Source organism: Rattus rattus, chromosome 1, assembly GCF_011064425.1.
Source record: "Rattus rattus isolate New Zealand chromosome 1, Rrattus_CSIRO_v1, whole genome shotgun sequence".
NCBI classification, from domain to species: domain Eukaryota; kingdom Metazoa; phylum Chordata; class Mammalia; order Rodentia; family Muridae; genus Rattus; species Rattus rattus.
In genome coordinates, this window is record NC_046154.1 from 168489140 (window position 1) to 168508123 (window position 18984).

The 18984-nt window shown below is 44.5% G+C and overlaps 1 protein-coding gene across 4 annotated transcripts in view; it reads right to left on the minus strand.

Annotated features, from left to right (window-relative positions):
• Positions 1–2826: 2826 nt before the first annotated feature.
• Positions 2827–18984, minus strand: part of Nr1h4 (nuclear receptor subfamily 1 group H member 4) — a 90781-nt gene continuing 74623 nt past the window's right edge. For 3 of the 4 annotated variants that reach the window (XM_032911059.1, XM_032911064.1, XM_032911048.1), the window contains 2 exons: positions 4657–4770; positions 2831–3324 (listed from right to left, as the gene is read on the minus strand). In XM_032911059.1, coding sequence (XP_032766950.1) covers positions 3086–3324; positions 4657–4770 — 353 coding nt within the window. In that variant the 3' untranslated portion in view covers positions 2831–3085. Of the gene's footprint in view, positions 3325–4656; positions 4771–18984 lie in introns of all 4 variants that reach the window. The other variant, XM_032911051.1, reaches the window with a different exon arrangement.

The following is an 18984-nucleotide window of genomic DNA, read 5'->3' on the forward strand; positions in this document are numbered from 1 at the left end:
AATGGGACCGGATTTCCTCTTCTTTTGTGTCTGAAATCAGCTCCAGTGTACTCATGTAAATAGAATAAAAAAATCCACTAGTGAACTACTTCTACTCAGAGTGCTTAACACTGGGTGTGTGGATTTTATCCACTTCTGACGTCAGGTGGCTGTAGTTCAATTCCGATGGTGTCTTTTGGCAGTGCTGGGGAGCAAACTGAGCCCGCTGAGTAACAAGTCAGGCACCCTCTACCACTGAACTACATCCTTGCCCCCACCCTGTGATGATTATCTTGATTTAGTGTAGATGAACAGGCGAAGGGCCCAGTCCCATCGGCCTCCTCTCTCTCTTCAAATGACAACTAAGGCCTAAACTAAGTTAATCCCCAGATTCTGACCAATCAGCTCTAAATTGCCAGTTTCTGCATCCCCCCTCTTCAGGTTTAGTGATTCTTTAGAAAAGCTCAAAGGAAGCTGCTCTGTTACTAATTAGTCAGTCCCATGCCCTTAATCTGCTGAGGCAAAGTTCCCGACAGAAGCCCCTGAAGAAAGAAGAGAGTGTCTATGTGGCACAGCTCACGGCACTGACGAAAGCCTGGTGGCTGGAGAGGCTCGGTCCATGGCTGCGGGAGCTTGCTGTGCAGTTCAGGAAGCAGAGTGCTAGCCCAGATCTGGACAGTGGCCTGCCTCCACCAGGGAGGCCCATGTTCTAAAGTTCTTATGACCTCCCAGAGTCATCACCACTGGGGAGACCCCAAGAGTTCAAACGAGCCTGCGGTAGACACCTCATGCTCAGACCTAGCATTCACTCCAAAACAGCCAAATCAAAGGGATGTATAGGATATGGGTAACAAGGAGCATCCACATTCCCTTTCCCAGCCTGCTACCCTCCGAACCACCCCAGTATGGCCACCAACCGAGTTTTCCAAATCTCATTATTGGGAGCAGGGCTATGGAGACTGTACTGCACAGACATGATTTATTCAATCATTGGCTTTTGGTGTTGAAATCAGATCCCCATTCCCCAATCCCTTGAAGCTAGGGTGTAGACAGAGAATTCTAGTCCTTTAACCACATGGTTGGACCATCCTGAAGCTATCTAGGGACCCACTGAGAGTCAATTTCATAACATAGCTTAGATGTGGTTAAAGGAAGCTTGCTATGAGTATTAAGAGATGTTCCTCTTCCCTCACCACTGAATGATACAGGGTTGGTTCAACATGTGAAACCAATAAAAATAATAAATCATAAAAACAGACTTAAAGACAAATATGACATGATCATCTCAGTAGCTGGAAGGGTGGGGGTGGGGGAAGCCTTTGACAAAATGCTTTCATGGTAAAAGTCCAAGGTTGGGTAGGACTGGAAGGTAAACTCCTCAATATGAGAGAGAAGCGCTACATGACAAATTATTCCAAACGGAGGACAAACTCAAAGCAATCCTGTTACAACCAGGAACAAGGCAGGGCTATCTGTCTGCTATCCCTGAGTTCTGAAGCTGTGCCTGGCACCGGGAACAGTGTGTCTCTTACAGCATCACGATGACTTTCCCACATGGTAAGCATAACTACCGCGAGCTTCTAACCTCTTCAGTACATCCAGACCAACAGGATGATGGCAGTGCCCACGGGTTCCCACTTCCCACCACTTCCCCCATGTGTTGCCTGCGATCCTGAGACACCAAACCACACTCTGCTTCCTCCCCAACCGAATCTTCCCTTTCAAGCATTCAGAAGTTTACTTCAGTCTTAACGCTCTCTCTCTCTCTTCTGGTGGGCCTGCATGTTTCCAGTCTTCACTGACCAGCTAAACTCTTCTAACCAAGAGACTCTGCTGTTTGCATTTTCCATTGGCGTATTCAGCCATTTCCACCAAATTCCGGTCTTTTAGAGAATTTGTTTAGTCTCCATCTTCCTTTGTCTCTGTCCCTTCCTTCACATTGCGCTCCCCTGGCCCGTAGACTAGGGAGCTATTCTTTGAATCCCAGGGGAGATTTCACCTCCACCCAGGGATTTCTCAGGTTTCTGTGTTAGCCCATTGTACTTTTACACTGTGTACCTTGGCGACCCCCTCCCAGCCTTGTCCATGTCCATATACTGCATAGAGGGAGTTTAGCAGAATTCTGCATTAAAAGAGGACTTTCCTTGCGGTATCAGATAGAATCCAAGAGGCGCACTTTGGATTCTAGCATTGTTTTGTATTTCTCTGTAGGCTCTTTGCTTACTCAAGCAAGCTCCATTTGGGCTAACTTCAGGAGAAAGGGGAGATTTCGGCTCATTACTAACAGAAGGTGCTTCATTGTATTGGGCAAAGGAGAAGAGGGAGAAGACTGCCACCGTTGAATAATGAAGGAAGGAAATGAACCAATTCCTGCTTTGGGGAAGTATATAACAGCTGTGCACCCAGCTGCAGGAGTGAAAACAATGGGGGCGGGGCGGGGAGGGCTGTGCGAGCTAAAGGCACAGAGAGCATTTCCAAGAGTTATTTGCATGCTCTGTTTGTAAATGCGATCTCAAGACCCCGACTGCCTTGAGGGTGGGGTTGCTTCAGGGAATATTTTATGCAGAAAAATCAATAACTTCCTGAATGATGAGGTTATCCCAAAATGGCTTCTTCAGGGATGGAAGCATTACGTTTCTATTGTAAGAGTTTACTTTCTGGAAATTACCTGCCCTCCAACTCAGTAAGATTTCCATCATCACTTAAAGAGATACTCGTCAATTTTCTTTTCCAAAGGAGAAGTCTCTTGGCATTATGTTCAGTTTATTGTCTCAGTTGAAAACAGCTCTTTAATAAAATATATATATAATGTTGCCGCATGGAGGATAAAACGAGGCTGTCCCTAGCTCAGTTGACAAAATTGAAGTAACAATTGATTTAATGAGGCAAAAAGGGCGTGTCAATGGGGTTTCCCAAGGCTTTGTAAAATACAGTGTAAGGGAAGCAATTCTATGGAGCCCGTATTTACAGTTGTGGGAATTGTATAATTGCTACATAAATATTCATTGAGATTCTTGAGTGAGACCCGGTACAAATGAAAGAAGGGAAGTCCAATACCGGGTTGCTGCTCTGAGGAGGACAAGGAGCTAGCCCCTCCCTGTGTCCTTCACTGCACATCCCAGATCTCACAGAGGAGTGGGGTGAACTTGTGGTCATTCACCCTCCAAGACATCAGCATCTCAGCGTGGTGATGGTTGAATGTCCGGAGTTCTGTCAGGCGACCCAGGAGGCAGGCAAAATGCTGAGGGTTCTCAGGCTGGTAGATCTTGCACAGTTTTTGTAGCACATCGAGCAGAGGCTCCTGAAGCTTCTCCACTGCCTCTCTATCCTTTATGTATTGTCTGTCTGTGGGGGGGTTCGAAATAAAACAGCAAGATTGAAAAAGTGAAAAAAAACACTAATCGGGGGTAATTATGGCAATGGTCTTTAGAATGTGTGTGTGTGTGTGTGTATGTATATATTGCACACTTATATGCACAAAATTTTCTATGTATTACTTGCATGTACATACACACATAGCTATACATATACATACCAAGATATGTACACACACATATGTACAATGGATTTACAGATAGGGAACACCAAATGCTCCCACATGTCCACTAAGTCCCCTTCCCAATCGAAGTCATTGAAGAACCCACAAAACAGGTGTAAGCACCCTGTCTCAGGGCACATTCCCGGACTTCCTGGACCATGGGGGAATCTGTGTGTGTAACTCTAGGTGTCTCTGCAGAAGGATCCCCCCACCACACACCATAATAATTAATGGCCAAAAAATATCAAGTAGCATCTGCCTATTTATCACATATAACAAATCATCTAAGGCTAGCACAATATGTTTGACAAACTAAGAACACAGTGCTACTTGCACCCAAATTATTAAAGTCAACTTTGAAAATGGATTTATGCAGAGAGATACTCAGGACTACATTTTCAAAACAATAATGAAATTAGACACATATAATTATGCAAACAGTGACTATTAAGTATGTCTTTGAAGAGCCATCCAGTGGAACATTGTAACTTTTAAGGAGAAGCTTGTAAAGAGTTTCTTTTCTAAAGGATCTCGAAGGACGGATCTCCGCTGTGTTACATTGTATACCATGTCTTTGATGTATCTTCTTTCCTAAGGGCCCTCCCAGACAGCTAAAGAACTTGCCATTGTCTCCCGCCTCCTTCCCATCTAGTCTCATGGTCGCAATTCTTTTGAGATGAATTCTCACTGTATAGCCCGGCTGAGCTCAAATTTGTACTCTTCTTCCATCAGCCAAGTGCAGACATTACAGGCACAGGTCACTGGGCCTGTCTATTATTACTACATATTTTGTAGAAATTCTGTTATCTTCCTCACTTTTCTAGAACAGTAGCCTGGTAGGAGCGCTATTGAATTTACTCCTAAGGTCTTCAGCCATATTGGCAGTATAGGAGGTGTTCAATGGGCAGTTATTGAACCCATATGGGTAATTTTTTTCGCTATTAACTGAACTTTCAGTTATTATTAAGATAATATGTATTAAGATACTAATAATGTTCTATTTGAGTGGTAGAATTGTGGGCCGTTTTACTTTCTCTCTGTGTCTCTGTGTTTTCTATATTTTCTTTAATATGCATCACCATGACCATGCTGAGAAGGAAGCAAACAGTATAAAAATACAAACGTGACAGTAAAGTTACCTGGAGAGAGGATGACAATTGCTGTGAGCAGAGCATACTCTTCCTGGGTCATTTTCAGCTCCCCAACACTTTTATAGAAACTGAACATCGGGGTTATGTACTCATCGGAGATGCCTATGTGGGAAAGTTCAAAAGGCACAGTTACCATAAGAGGTTTTTAATTTTAGTTATCCTTATTGTGGCGAGTGTGTGTATGTACATGTATGTGTGTGTGCATGCATGTGCATGTGTGTGCGACCATGTGCGTGCATGTAGAGGTCAGGGTACAACTTTGTGGAGTGGGTCATCTCCTTCACACAGATTCTAATGATGTAATGATCAAAGCCAGAAACATGTGGCCATTCACACTTGTCTCCATGCACACACAATCATTCAGTTATAATAAATTATACATCTCAGTTGAAGGCAGTAAGAAGACCAATAAGCAAAATCATCAGAGGGCAGCCTTCCATTGGATGCATTTGTCTTTGAATTCCGTACTGTCTTTGTTTGACCACCAGTGTGAGCAATAAATGATAATGTTTGTGGGTTAGAAGAATTCCCACAATTGCACCACTTTCGGCGGGGGGGGGGGGCTGTTACTTCAAACAATATCATTAGACGCACTCAAGATAGAGGAGTAACTTTAGCAGTGAGCAGAGCACAGCTGTGCTTCTCTTCAGAAGCTAAGCGCTCTCACTGAGTAAGTGGGCCAGAGTTCTTATGAATGGGTTTGGATCTACCGGAAGCACCCATTGCTCACCATCCACTTATCAGTATGGGGCCACTGTTTTCTTTTCTTTTCTTTTCTTTTTTTTACAGTATAGAACAGAGTTTATTCAGGGCATGGGGAGTTGAGAGTGTCACTGAGAGTGAGAGGCAGTGAGAGAGAGAGAGAGAGAGAGAGAGAGAGAGAGAGAGAGAGAGGAGGAGGAGGGAAGGAGGAGGAGGAGGAGGAGGAGGAGGAGGAGGAGGAGGAGGAGGAGGAGGAGGAAAGTAGAGGCTGGCCATGAGCAGAGGGGCCACTGTTTTCAAACTCAGTATGTCAAATATGAAACCTCCCAACTTTCTCCAAGCCCACGTCTGATGTCTCCTTTTCCGGTGACGGACATCCTTGGCACCCAGTTGTCCAGGTTGACATCCGGTTGTGCCGTCCTATGGATCTCACTGCTCCTCCTCCCCGCCAGCGTGCCTTACCTCCTAGAGCTCTTGGCACTGAGTTTGTTTCACCCAGTCCTCTCTCTTAATCTGGAGTATAGCATCTGCTTCCTCATTTATCTTCCTGACTTGTTTAACTCTCTTTAACCCATTCCCTATCCAGATAACAGAATGACCCCGTGAACTTCAAATCACATATTTTCTCCTCATGTGTTGCACACCTTCAGAACCTTTCGATGGCTTTTTGCAATAGCGCAGCTTTCTTTTAAATGGAGACCTCCGTGTCTTTCACCACCCAAGATTGTAGCACACCGAGTCAGTATTTACGGGGTCCTCACCATGCACTATGCTCTGTCATAGGTACTTCTTGGCCACTCCTTTCAAGCTCGCTAGGTCAAATACCAAAGACTCCAGGGAAAAACCAAACCCTGCCCCTTCCTCCAAATCCATTCATTTGCTGCTATTTCCTCATTAAGTTTTCTAAACATCCCTCCGGACTAGCAGTTCTCAGCCTTCCCAAGGATTCAAACTTTTAGTACAGTTCCTTGTGTGACGCCACCACCACCATAGAATTATTTTGTTTCAACTTCAGAGAGGTAGCGTTTGCTACTGTTACGAATTGTAATGTGAATAGCGGCTAGGCAGGATGTCTGATGGGGGACAGCTGGAGAGCTACGACTGCACTGGCTACATACGGAAAAGTCAGTCAGCTGCCCCAGGAGACAGAGCTAGTGAGAGGTGGCGCCATGACTTGAGCCAAGGTTGGCGGGCTTTGACTCAGTTTCCCCTGCTTTTCCATCACACAGTTTCCCTCAGCAATTTTGTTTTCCTGGTGTCTATACACCCATGGCTGTCTCTGCTTGGAATCCCCTCAGTCCTGGTGAACTTTATTCTTGTTTGTAATTTAACACATCTTATGTTGTTTTTTTCCTATTTACTCCAATATTAGTTTGGATCTTGTACTGCACAAGGTCTCATTCCAGAGAAGGGTCAGGTTAGGGAGTCAAGGAGACAGAAGAGACATGGACATGACTTGCTCATGAGTGGAGATGAGGGCCAGTCTCCTGGGATTGGTCCACATAAGAACCCATTGCTTTCTTCCTTCCTAAACCAAACCTCGAGCCATAGAATCCTGGCTGAGCCAAATCAGAATGTTGGGCTCCTGACGCTTAAGTGTGTGACTATCAGCTTGTACACCTTACAAAGTCAATTTGTGGGGCTGGAGATTTAGCTCAGTGGTAGAGCGTTTGCCTAGCAAGCGCAAGGCCCTGGGTTTGGTCCTTAGCTCCAAGAAAAAAAAAAGTCAATTTGTCAGCAAGTTAAATCCTGAGTTTGAAGTCTCTCCCAAACTAAGCCCTTGGCCTCTCCCAGACATTCACCACACCACACACCACTACCCTCTCCCCCATTCTTTGATTCTGTGTTTGACCGCAGTGGATTCTCTGAACAGCGAAGTCGTTGTTTAACAAGCGGGAGTTTACATCACATGGAAGGGTGCCCTTTATCCGGCTGATGCAGAACTACCCATGACCAGACAATGTTCAAGGACTGGAGCAGGAATCTGGGGGTACTGCTCGCTGCTCCTTCCATCATAGGGTGGGGTTAGAGGTCATGAGTCAACTCTTGACTTTGACGTCTGATTCATATAGTATTACATAAGAGAACACAGAGAGTACTTTCCTGCAAACCTGCCTCCCAGTAAGCCCTCAAGGGTGGAACAGGCCTGTAATTCCAATTAACTGGAAGCCTGAGGGAGGAGGAGAGCCAGTGCAAGCCCTGACTAAGCCATAGAGCAAGTCCAAGGACAGCTGGGCCACCCAGTGAGACCTGAAAGCTACTACAGAGAACCCCAACCGGCCCAAGTGCAGAGAGCACATGGCCGCAGAGAGCCCGGTCACAGGTGTTACATCTGCAACATCACCCTGGCACCTAAGACTCAGGGAAATGACAAGAGCCAGGGGACCAGAATGTCAGCGTCACGATAGTGTCTCCTAGATACGTCGGGTATTACAGCCATGACATCTCAACGATATGTCTGCCTACATGAGATCTGCATTGTAAGGCCGTCAGTGGATAAGCCAACATGGATGGGGGAGATTTCCCAAGTCTCTGCCCCTAGATGAAGAGTTAGAGGAAATCAATGGCTGGTAAAAGAGGGAGAACCCATTTTCTCCAGGGATGAACCCCCTCATAGGCTAGCTGGTCCCAAGTGGCCTGCCTTAAACCTATATGCATAGGAACAATATTGAGTGGATGCAGTAGCTATGAAAGAAGGGGTCTGGAATTCAAGAGCAGAGCACAGAAGGAGGTGTGTGGTGTGTGTGTGGGGGGCTCATGTGTGGTGTGTGTGTGTATGTGTGTGTGTGTGTGGTGTGTGGTGTGTGTATGTGTGTGTATGTGTGTTTGTGTGGTGTGTGTGTCTGTGTGTGTGTGTGTGTGTGTGTGTGTGGTGTGAATACAATACCCGTTTATAAATTTCTCAACAATTAAATAAGTAAAAATAAACTTCCAAAAAAGGTCAAAATGGAGCAGGGGAAAGCCCTTGACTAGCTGGCGGTGGGCTCTGGGTTTAATCCTCAGTACCACAGAAATGAAAATGAATGAGTAACCGAAGAGTAGAGTCGTAGCGTTTACCATTGTTAAGCAGATGAATTTCATTAACAAATTAATTCCTCATGCCCTCAGTCGGTTTTAGTCTAGATTTTTCTTAATTTCATGTGTGTCAGGGGCTGTGCCACAGTGCCCACAGGAGGGTCAGGAAACAGCTCTTGGGAGTCTGTGTATGTATGTGCTGTGTGTGTGTTTAAAAAAAAAAACTTTCACTTTTTGTTTTTTGACACAGGGCCTCTCTAGGTAGCTGCGGCTGTCCCAGAACTCACTTTGTAAACCAGGCTGGCCTCTGCCTCCGCCCAAGGGTGGGGACTAAAGGTATGCACCACACCCGGAGCTAAAAGGTATTTTTTTCTTCCTCAGGGGAGTGAATACAATTTATCCGATCTATGATTTGCCTCAGGGTTTTTTCTGGACACGAAAGCAAAACAAAGATTTGTAGCTTTCTTTTTTCTTTTCTTTTTTTCTTGTTTTCACTTTTTTTTTTACCTTCAAAAATGTATCCGTCTTAGCTACAAATGGAAGTACACGTCTCTAACCCCAGCACTGGAGAGACTGAGGTAGGGGGATGTTGAGGTCAACCAGCAGCCTGAGACACATGGCAGACATTGTCTAAAGTCAAGTGAGGCGGTCTTCATGCCCCTTCCACATACAGGGTCTGCACCCATGGGGAAAGATCACCTAAAACGCATGGTTGGGCCACAACCTTACTTTATACTGTTTTAAAGAGAACCTCAGTAAATTTCTGAAAGTGTTTTTAACTTGGCTAGCAGATTTATGTGGAACAATTTATTTTTATTGAAAAGTCTTCAAAAATATATTTTAAATTGGTAAGGGGGTGGTGTTTGAGATGGTCTCTCTGTGTAACCTTGGCTGTCCCTGAATTCGCTCTGTAGACTAGGCTGCCCTCAAACTCACAGTGATCCTTCTGCCTCTACCTTTCGAGTCCTGGGATTAAAGGCACGTGCCTCCACCGCCTGGCTCATTTGAATTACTTGGTATGGCTACCAAAATAATCTGTTTCTAGCCAAAGTGTATTCATGGTTTTACCAGTATGTGTGCACGTGAATACACTTTCTACTTCCCACCACTATATTCCCGTATTCCCTGTATTTCTCAGCATTTGTATACAGTATTAAATGTGTAATATACAGACTAGAGACTGGGTAAAGAAATGTCACAGAGAGGCCTGTCCTATCTATATGCATCTGTTAGAGAATTACCCGTTCTGTTTGCCAGTGGCCACACATACTTTTTTGGTCATTTTGAATGACTCAACCGTGTGAATGAGCAATTTCGTCTTTATTATTTGAATCACTGACTTATTTATGAATGACCGATTCCTCCCAGGAAGTAGCTTTCAAGAGTACTGATCTGTGAGCGAATGTCTTATGAAGCGTACGTAACTTGTTTCCTCAGAGCAGCGTGTAACCAGAGGACAAGTGGCTGGAGTGTAGAGTGGAATAAACCCTTAGTTATGAAGTCAGAAAAATACCACTAATGCTTGTATGTGTGTGTGTGTGTGTGTATCTGTGTGTGTGTCTATGTGTGTCTGTGTGTGTATGTGTGTGTGTCTGTGTGTGTCTGTGTGTATGTATGTCTGTATGTGTGTGTATGTGTATGTGTATGTGTGTGTATATTTATGTGTGTGTATGTGTGTATATATGTGTGTATGTGTATGTGTATGTATGTGTGTATGTGTGTGTATATGTATGTGTGTATGTGTGTATGTATGTGTGTGTGTGTGTCTGTATGTGTGTGTATGTGTGTGTATGTGTGTGTATGTATGTGTCTGTGTATGCATGCCCTGCACATGTGGAGATCACAGCACAGAATCTAAGAGTGGGTTCCTTTCTTCCACCTCGCTTGTCCCTGGGATCGAACTCAGATGATGAGGGTTTTTGGCAAGCACCTTCACCTGCTGAGCCATCTCACTGGCCCTGGGCCATAACTCTTAATGCCATGGGATTTAGAGTCACTGTCCAAATCAACGAAATCTGAAGATGTTCGGTATTTAGAATTCATCTTCGATTGCCAAATTGCCCAGCTTGTTCATCCCTATCATCAGCCTCCTGTGAAGCTTCCTCCACCAGTTAATTATAGTTAATGAAGTCTGGGAAAAAATAAGTTAAAATGCTTACAACGATTGTTTTCTTTTTTTTTTTTTTTGGTTCTTTTTTTTCGGAGCTGGGGACCGAACCCAGGGCCTTGCGCTTCCTAGGCAAGCGCTCTACCACTGAGCTAAATCCCCAACCCCGATTGTTTTCTTTTGTACGTGTAGAAGCCGGGGGTATAGGAAAATGCAGAAAATAAGTAACATGTGAGTTTCAAAATTATTCTTCCTACAAGTCAGATCAAGGGTAAGTCTTCTCTGGGATTCAGAGTCAGCATCATTACTAAGGACAGTAGTGTAAACACAAAGAGGTGTTTGAAATATTTGAGAAGTGGCAGTTTCCAGTATAAAAGCATAGCAACATCCTCCTGAAGGGGGCAGCGCTTTCCCGTTTTCCGGCTTCCCTCTTTCTAACTTCATTGAAATGGTTTAGGGATTTTACTCTTAGCACCAGTTGTCTCAACATTGGCCACAAGAGGGTGCTATTTTCCAACTCAACCACAGAGCTGTCTGAAAGTTTTGAGTCAACTTGCTTACTTCTGCACTTCTGTTTCTTGTTTACCTTTTAAGTGGGGGCTGGGGGGGGGAGGGAAGGGGAGGGGGGCTCTGTGATAGACAAATAGGTTTTTTAAGAATCAGAAATGCTGACTGAAAGAATGAGCCATAGCAGAACTGTGTTTTCTTTCTCTTTGTTCTGTTCTGGGAAGCAACCCTGGGGCCTCAGCGCTGCTAGGCAAGTGCTCTACCACTGTGCTTTTAAAAAAAAGTTTCCCTCCTGATGAGCTTCCTAGTATGAATCTGGAACAAAAGCAGGCAGTTTCTTTGTGTGTGGGAATATGTATTATATGGAAGGAATGTAAACCACACTTTCTAGTAGTACTCTTTTTTTTTTTTTTTCCTTTTCTTTTTTTTCCAGAGCTGGGGACCCAACCCAGGGCCTTGCGGTTTCTAGGCAAGCGCTTTACCACTGAGCTAAATCCCCAACCCCCCCCCCCAGTAGTACTCTTGATGCCTCTGTATAAATTATTGTTGGTGATCTCAAGGTAGACTGGGCATCTTGTTTAAAGAGATGCTATCCGTTCAAAACCACGCAGTTTGAATTTTTCCTAGAAAGACACCATAGAGGTCAAATGCATACCTGAACATGGCAGCCCATGGATGCCTTGAACACCCTTTTCAGACTAAGTTTTCCATACCCTGGTTCATTCCCGATGAATGAATGACAACCCCTCCGGGATCCTAAAGTTTGGTTTGCTCTCGTTTCTGTAACAGAGGCAGCATCCAGAAGGTCTGCACAATTCTGCCCACCAAAATTAAAGGGGGACTCTACTAAAATTCCCAGTTGAGATGTCTGCTCTCCTCACCTTCTGCAGTGACCAGCGTCTTGCCTGGAAGTGATGCTTACAGGCTCTGGCCATAAACTAGAAGAACTTGCCCGAGGGGAAAGCCGACACACAAGGAGACAGCTGCTTTGTTTCTCAAGCTGGGCCTCTAAGTTAACTGCTTCCGCTGCTGCCTCTTCTGGTTTTCCATTTGAACCAACTGTTTTTCTACTTTCAAAAATCATTACTAGGGATCAACCTCAGGGCTTCGGCCCAAGCCTGCTGTGTGTGTGTGTGTGTGTGTGTGTGTGTGTGTGTGTGTGTGTGTGTGTAGATCAGAGGTCAATACTAGCTATCTTCCTATATTGCTAAACCTGCAACCCACTGATTTGGCAAGATGAGCTGGCTAACAGGCTCCAGAGACCTTGTCTCTGCCTCCCCGGCACTGGGGTCCCAGGCATATACACCCGGCTTTTCACATAGATGCTCAGCTCCGGTATTTATGCTTGTGTGGCAGCCACTTTGCTGACAGCCATCTTCACAGTCCTTGCTCCTCACTTTCTACCTGGCTAGGATCCCATCCGGTTCACTTTTCTATCACCTTCATCAGAGGTCTTCGAACAGATAGTGTCTCTAGGAAATGACACATACAGTTTGTTTTTGGGGTTCCTCCTCCACACCCCAAAATATACTGCAAGGCCCCTGTTAAAGTGAGGCGCTGCACCCGTGTTCAAAGGTTGCTTTTCTGTGACACTTTCCCCACCGCTGTGCCTGCCACAGAATCGGAATTTCTTCTCCCTGTTCAATTCCAGCACACCTATCCAACTCATGGCTCTCCGCATCGCGGCATGTGACAACTGTACACAAATGTATGAGGGAAGGAATGGTAACTACCTCTACACAGCCATGACTGGGGAGGCTGCTCCGGGGACGTCCCTATTGATCTCTGAACTGTATCTCTAATAAATGACAGCCTGGCGTGGACACAGGCATTCACAAATTTTTGTAAAATTAGACAGTGTTGTGTTTTCTTCTGGTTCCTTGTGGCAAAGGAGGCACAGCTGTAGGATGTAACAAAGGAAAGAGAAGTCACTGAGGCGGTGGAAGGGCCAGCGGGATGATCCAACAGGGAAAGGCGTTTGGCGTGCAAACTAGACACCCTGAGTTCGATTCCTGGGGCCTGCATGAAGGTGGAAGGAGAGAACCAACCCCCACAAAATGTCCTTGGACCTCTACACACGCAACCACAAGCAGAACACACATGTACGACAATAATGTGCGAAAAGACCGTGAAGCCATTCTTATCATATTAAGACACGTTTCAACTGCTTAACCCTTACCAAGCTGGCCATCTGGGCCTCGACTACTGGCTTTAAGTTTTAAAAGCTCCAATCATTTTAACAATGTAAAAAAATGGTTAATTTAAAATATTAGTTAACTATTATTAACTATTAATTTAAATATCAATTAAATGCTTTTCACTGGTCCTAATAGCAAAATTTATTTGGTCAAATTAGTCCTAACTGGCCATTAGGACTCTCACGGGTTTGGACAGCCAGGTTTCTAACTGAACTGAATGAATTCCACCCATATTAGTTTACCTAGTAGGCACTGGGCATCACAATAGTGCCAGATAACGAGCTCTCAAGCAGCTAACAGATCATCGCAAGAAGCGAATATACAAGTAAATACATAATGCCCAAGGCTGAGCAACGCAAGGTCTTAGAGATGAACAATGTGTCTGCCCAGCGATACTAAAAATATTGACTCATAAAATACTTTGATACGTCTTCATATGAAGGGAATCGATTTCTAGAAGTTAGCCTCAAATTGTCCACGCTGAAACTGACATGTGGTCACCTTGAAAAGTAAAATCAGAGGTAGTAAGAATGTAAGCTGACTTTCTTAAGCCTTGGCCTTTCGTATAAATACTCAGAGCTTTGCATTTTCAAGGCTTTGAAGGGCACACGACTTGAACTCATAGTTGGTTTACTGCAAAATGCATTTATAACGTGTTCATCTTGCGTGTGTTCCAAAAGACAGGAGCCTTGTCTGTTTTACTGCATATAGCATCCTCCAGTAGGGCACTGCGGCTACTTCATCATCCTACCATGGGTGTCTTGTTTCTCTGACCTTGTTGTCTCTAATCATTCACAGACAAGCAACTTGGCACCATTAGCCACCACTTATATTTGATTTTCCTTGATGGAGGGCAATGGTGTGTTTTACTGGGTTTTATCCTGACTGGCCAAAAGCTGGGAGGTGTTAGACCTCGGTAAATGACAGGAGCAATATATAGAAAGAGTAGTCATATTCTAGGTGTCTGCTGATTAGCTGTGTGGCTTAGACACACAGGAATGTGACTCCTGCCTATAAATGCCACTGAGATTACTTACAAAATGACACAAGAAAAAAAATATTCGAAATTGTGGGACACTGCTGTCATTCCAACAAATACTTTTGAATCGGATATTTAACATATGTGTAGTGTGGGGGATAAAAAACAAAAAAGACACTCACCAAAACCTTGTAAATTGTAAGATTTACTGAAATTTGAAACAAACAGGACAATTTGTTTCATTTTATGAAGTTATTGCCCAGTGGCTTGCTGTTGAAATGTACGTTCGTTAGACTTAGCAAGCCCACCCCAGTTCTATCACTTTATAATCAGTATTATATGATTGTTATTTTTATTAAGACTTTCAGCTTAGAAGCCCACTTTGCAGTAGCATGCTACATTAGGATTAAAGCCATTGATGCAATCAAATTGTATAGAAACAACTCCATCACACACTGTCTCAGATACAAGTTTCTCTAGCTTCCAGGAACATAAATAAACACAGTAACCTCCCTTTAAGTAACAAAACTTCCGGAGATGGTTATCTTTGTGTCTATAATTTGGGTATAATAATAGAAAAGGAAAAAAGTATAAATTGGCAGAACAAGAAAACGAATTTTTACATTGTATTCTTTAAAGACTTCCCTAGGCAACAATCGGGGAACTTTGAAAGGCTGTGCTATTCCAGAATAATATATAATAGAAATAAGAAGCACTCATTAGCATGGGAATAAAAAATTACTCTTAAAGGTCATCTTGCAAGATCAGGTTCTGATGTGACACATGGACAAGACAATGTTCTGAGAATCCACCGGGAGCGGAGAGCTCATAAATATTAATAAATGGAAGAGACACCATTATGGATAATAAAATAGGAAGCAGCGTGTGAGTTCGGGTGGTTTCCATTGTCACAATATGGGGTTGGTATTTGCAGACAGTTTCTTATTATAAACAAGAGACATGCATATTTATTGATGCAGATTATATTCCGGAAAACTTTCCCACTGAACTTGCATGAAACTTGAGCAATCACGGTCTTGAAACTTACATTATAAATGTTTTTTTTGAGGGGGGGGTTGTTGTTGTTTGACTCTGACATGTATTTAACCTGAAAGAGCTTCTCACTTGGATATTCCCCTGTGACTGTGTAAGTCTCCTCGCCCCCTCCTCAGCCCCTTCAACTCTGCATTTCCCTTACAGACAGAAGGATCTTTCTGTGACCCATGTGTTCAGACTATCAGTAAGGTTTCCCGCTGTCCTGGAATTAAACTACTTTTGTTGCCTTGAACGTCCTTAATGGTCTACTGCATTTTCCCAGCTTCCTACATAATCCTTTCTAATCATCAGGACACTTGCAAGTGTGGGACATGGATGGCATCTCGCTAAGCGACATCCTTGCATTTTCTGTGCCTACAGTGCAGACCCCTTAGAGTCTCCTGCTGGAAACATCCCTAGCCATCCTTCACGATTCACCTGTCCGATGCCTATCAAACATGTGAGCACTCCTCCACGTTCCAGTTTGCACAGTGCTCCTTATTTAGGCTCCCACCTTCTCCACCAGTCTGTGGTTCTCGACGAACAAAGGCCAACCAGTGTGCGGTCCATACCCTCGACTACTGTACAGTCTCATGTGCTGGGCAACCCCAGTGTTCAACATCTATCTGTTTAGAGACAACAAAATACCTGCATAGAAAAACCTCTCCGAGTGACGCCACATCACCGTACATTTCCACAGCGTTTGCTGCAGAAGATGTCACATGATGCTATTAAATGTCCCCAGTGCTCAGCATCCACCTACAGCAGAGTTTCTAAATCTTGGCATGACTGAAATCTTGAATTATGTAAATTGTTTACTAATGATGTACGGGGGGTGTCTAGCTTCTGCCCATCAGATGCTAGTAGTGTCCCCACCCTGCAGTGTGACAATCAGAAACATCTCCAGATGCTGACAACATCCAAGGGAGGAATCGGATCACCCGAGGTTGGAGACCACGGTGCTATCAGGGAAAATTGGTACTTTTCCCTGAGTTCATTGTACGTTTGTAAAATCCAACAAAGTTGTTAGTTAAGAAGTAAGAAAGGAGTGCTAGAAGTTGGAGGGAAGAAGCACATGGTGATGGTTTCACACAAGACAAGAAATTGCTGGGGAAGAGTGTCAAGTAGAAGGTTCTCAGCTGCACTTGGAAAGTGTGGTCTACACCATTGGTGAGCCAACCATGCTGTCTTAGTCCTCGGGTTAAAGCAAGCTGTGACTTGTGCTAAGTCAGCTAAGCGATGTTCTCAGGCGAGGCAAAAAGCAAACACCCATAGCTCGATATAACTCAGCATGCTCAGAGGCCCTGGATATAGTTCCCGGTCCAGCAGTAAGTGAGCATGCTGGCTCACAGCTTGAAATCCTACCACTCAGAAGTAGAGGCAGGGGGATAAAAAAATTCAAGAATTCCAGGCTAGCCTGGGCTATATGAGAACCTGTTCAAAACCTCTTTCCCAGAAGAAGCAAGGAGTTGAGTGTGTCCAGCAAATGAACCAAGAAAAGATCGTATTGATGGAGCAGACACCCGAAACTAAGCACTGAGGGAAATGAGCTTGGGCGGAAAGGTAGAACAGCAGTGTTAGGATAGTAGATGTCTCTGTGGGTAGAGTGCTTGCCATTCAAACCTGAACACTTGAGTTTGGATTCCTAAGCCCCACCACACACAGTAGCACAAGCTACTGTAATCTCCCTACACACTCACTGGGGGACAGGAGTCAGAGGCAGGGGAGTTGCTGGAAGCTTGCAGAGTGGCCAGCCTGGCGGAGCATTGCATAAAAGAGATTGTCTCGAACAAGCTCGAAGGTGAGGACCAACACTTGGGACTGTCCTCTGAGCAACATAGGTCCACCATGATACATGTCCCCATTCGCACACAGGCATATATACACATGGAAGAAAGAAGGAGCCCAAGCCAGTGAATGGAAGACTGGGGGATGGCAGCTTGGTGAAAGAAAGCTCTTTAAAGTAGGGGTCGCTGGAGTCAGAGTTGAAGAAGTGAATGAGCAGGAAGGTAAGATGGTCGTCCTCCATCACGGCGCATCAGAAACCTAGGCACTGCAGCTTTTAGAGGAGAGGTACTGGTACGAATAGGGTATGTGTTTGGTATAGGCTTACTAAAATCCATCTCCAAGTGTTGCAAAGAACAAATTATATGCACAATGCAAGATGTGGGCCATGAAGATGCTCCCCACTCAGATCTTCCTTTACAAGAGTGCATTGTAGGTCCATGACAGCCTCAGAGCTGCTCCCCTGTAAATGGTTAACAACCTGCTGGTGTGGGTTACATTTCAGCTATTGACTGATCACAGCCAGCATGTTCCTATGAGCCTGTTCAGTGGGCACCTCGGACCTCATCCCTTTCCTCACCCTAGCTTAGGCCTCCTCAGCCCTGTGCTCTGAGTCTCTTCCCAGTCTAGCCTTCCTCTCCCCTCCCACAGGTGTCAGATCAGTGAGGTAGTGGGAAGGTTCTCTCCCCACCAGACTGCTTCCTCCCCTTCTATCTTTCAGAGATGGATTAATCCTTTGCATATTTAATTTTATCCTGTCATTTACTTTTACCAAGACCCAAAGCTCATGCAGCTAGATAAAAGGCCCTGTGTGAAAATATCACTTTTATAACATGGAGAGTGTTCCTCCTAGAAATCCAATAATGGGGGAAATAGATAAGGAGACACACACAGAGACAGAGAGACTATAATATCTGGGTAATTAATTCCCCTTCAAATCTCTACTCATCAAAACATTTTAATTTCTATGACAGAAAGCTCCCTCCTCTTTGCTATGTGGCACCTGAATGAACTTTAAACAATTCATCTTGAAAGGAGAGGGAGCCACAGCCTAGTTCCTGTATCAACACTGCCTGTGTACTCAGCTTATACACAGATCCCAAACAATCCCTGACCCTTGGGACTAACAACTTGGGACTAACTAACAAAAAAAATGACTTTCTGGTACTTAGTTTTCAGGGAGGGAAAAACTAGAAATTCTGATACCTGGGAAGACTGCTCAGTTCCAGGTCTGGCATGGCTATGGTGGGATGGTGTGACATGGTTCCCCTCTCATTCCCAGAGCAGGGCCAGTAGGATGTGGGCCTCCAAGAGTGCTGAAGGTTGCTGTGGGTGTAGGGCTTGTTTGCATAATAATGTATATATTTTTGCTTCATGTTCTTCCTTCAGAGAATGTTCTTCCTGCCGAGGTTAATGACTGCATAATAATCAGAAACATCATGAGTCTGAGAAGCAAGAGTGTGTCTGACGTTCCTCAGCAAATGGTGTGACCTTAAGGTCAGCCCTTAAGGCTGTGGGAAAGAACCCTGAAAACATGAGTTCAGGACTGTCTCAGCTATGTAAAATATAAGTATGCAGTATGAATTGTGTGAGGGTCTCCACAGACCAAAACCAAACCAAGCAAACAAATAACAAAAGTAAGCAGAATCATCTGCACTAATGAGTCAATAAATGGAAAGGAATAGTTCAAAAACAAGGCTCATGGTTCAAGTAATAAAGGAGCACCAGGAAATGAGGGAATGGTCATCCTAGGACAGGAATCCCACTCAACTAAGTTTATTGTTTGTGTTTACAAAGGCGGGCGGATTTCTGAGTTCAAGGACAGCCTGGGAAAGATGGAGTTTAGGTCCAGGCATGGTGGGAGTTGTGATCTCAGGGCAGGATCCCATCCAGCTAAGCTTATTGATTGGTTTAAAGGCAGGCAGATCTCTGAGCTCAAGGTTTGTCTACAGAGCAAGTTCAAGGACAGTCAAACTTAGGCAATGAAG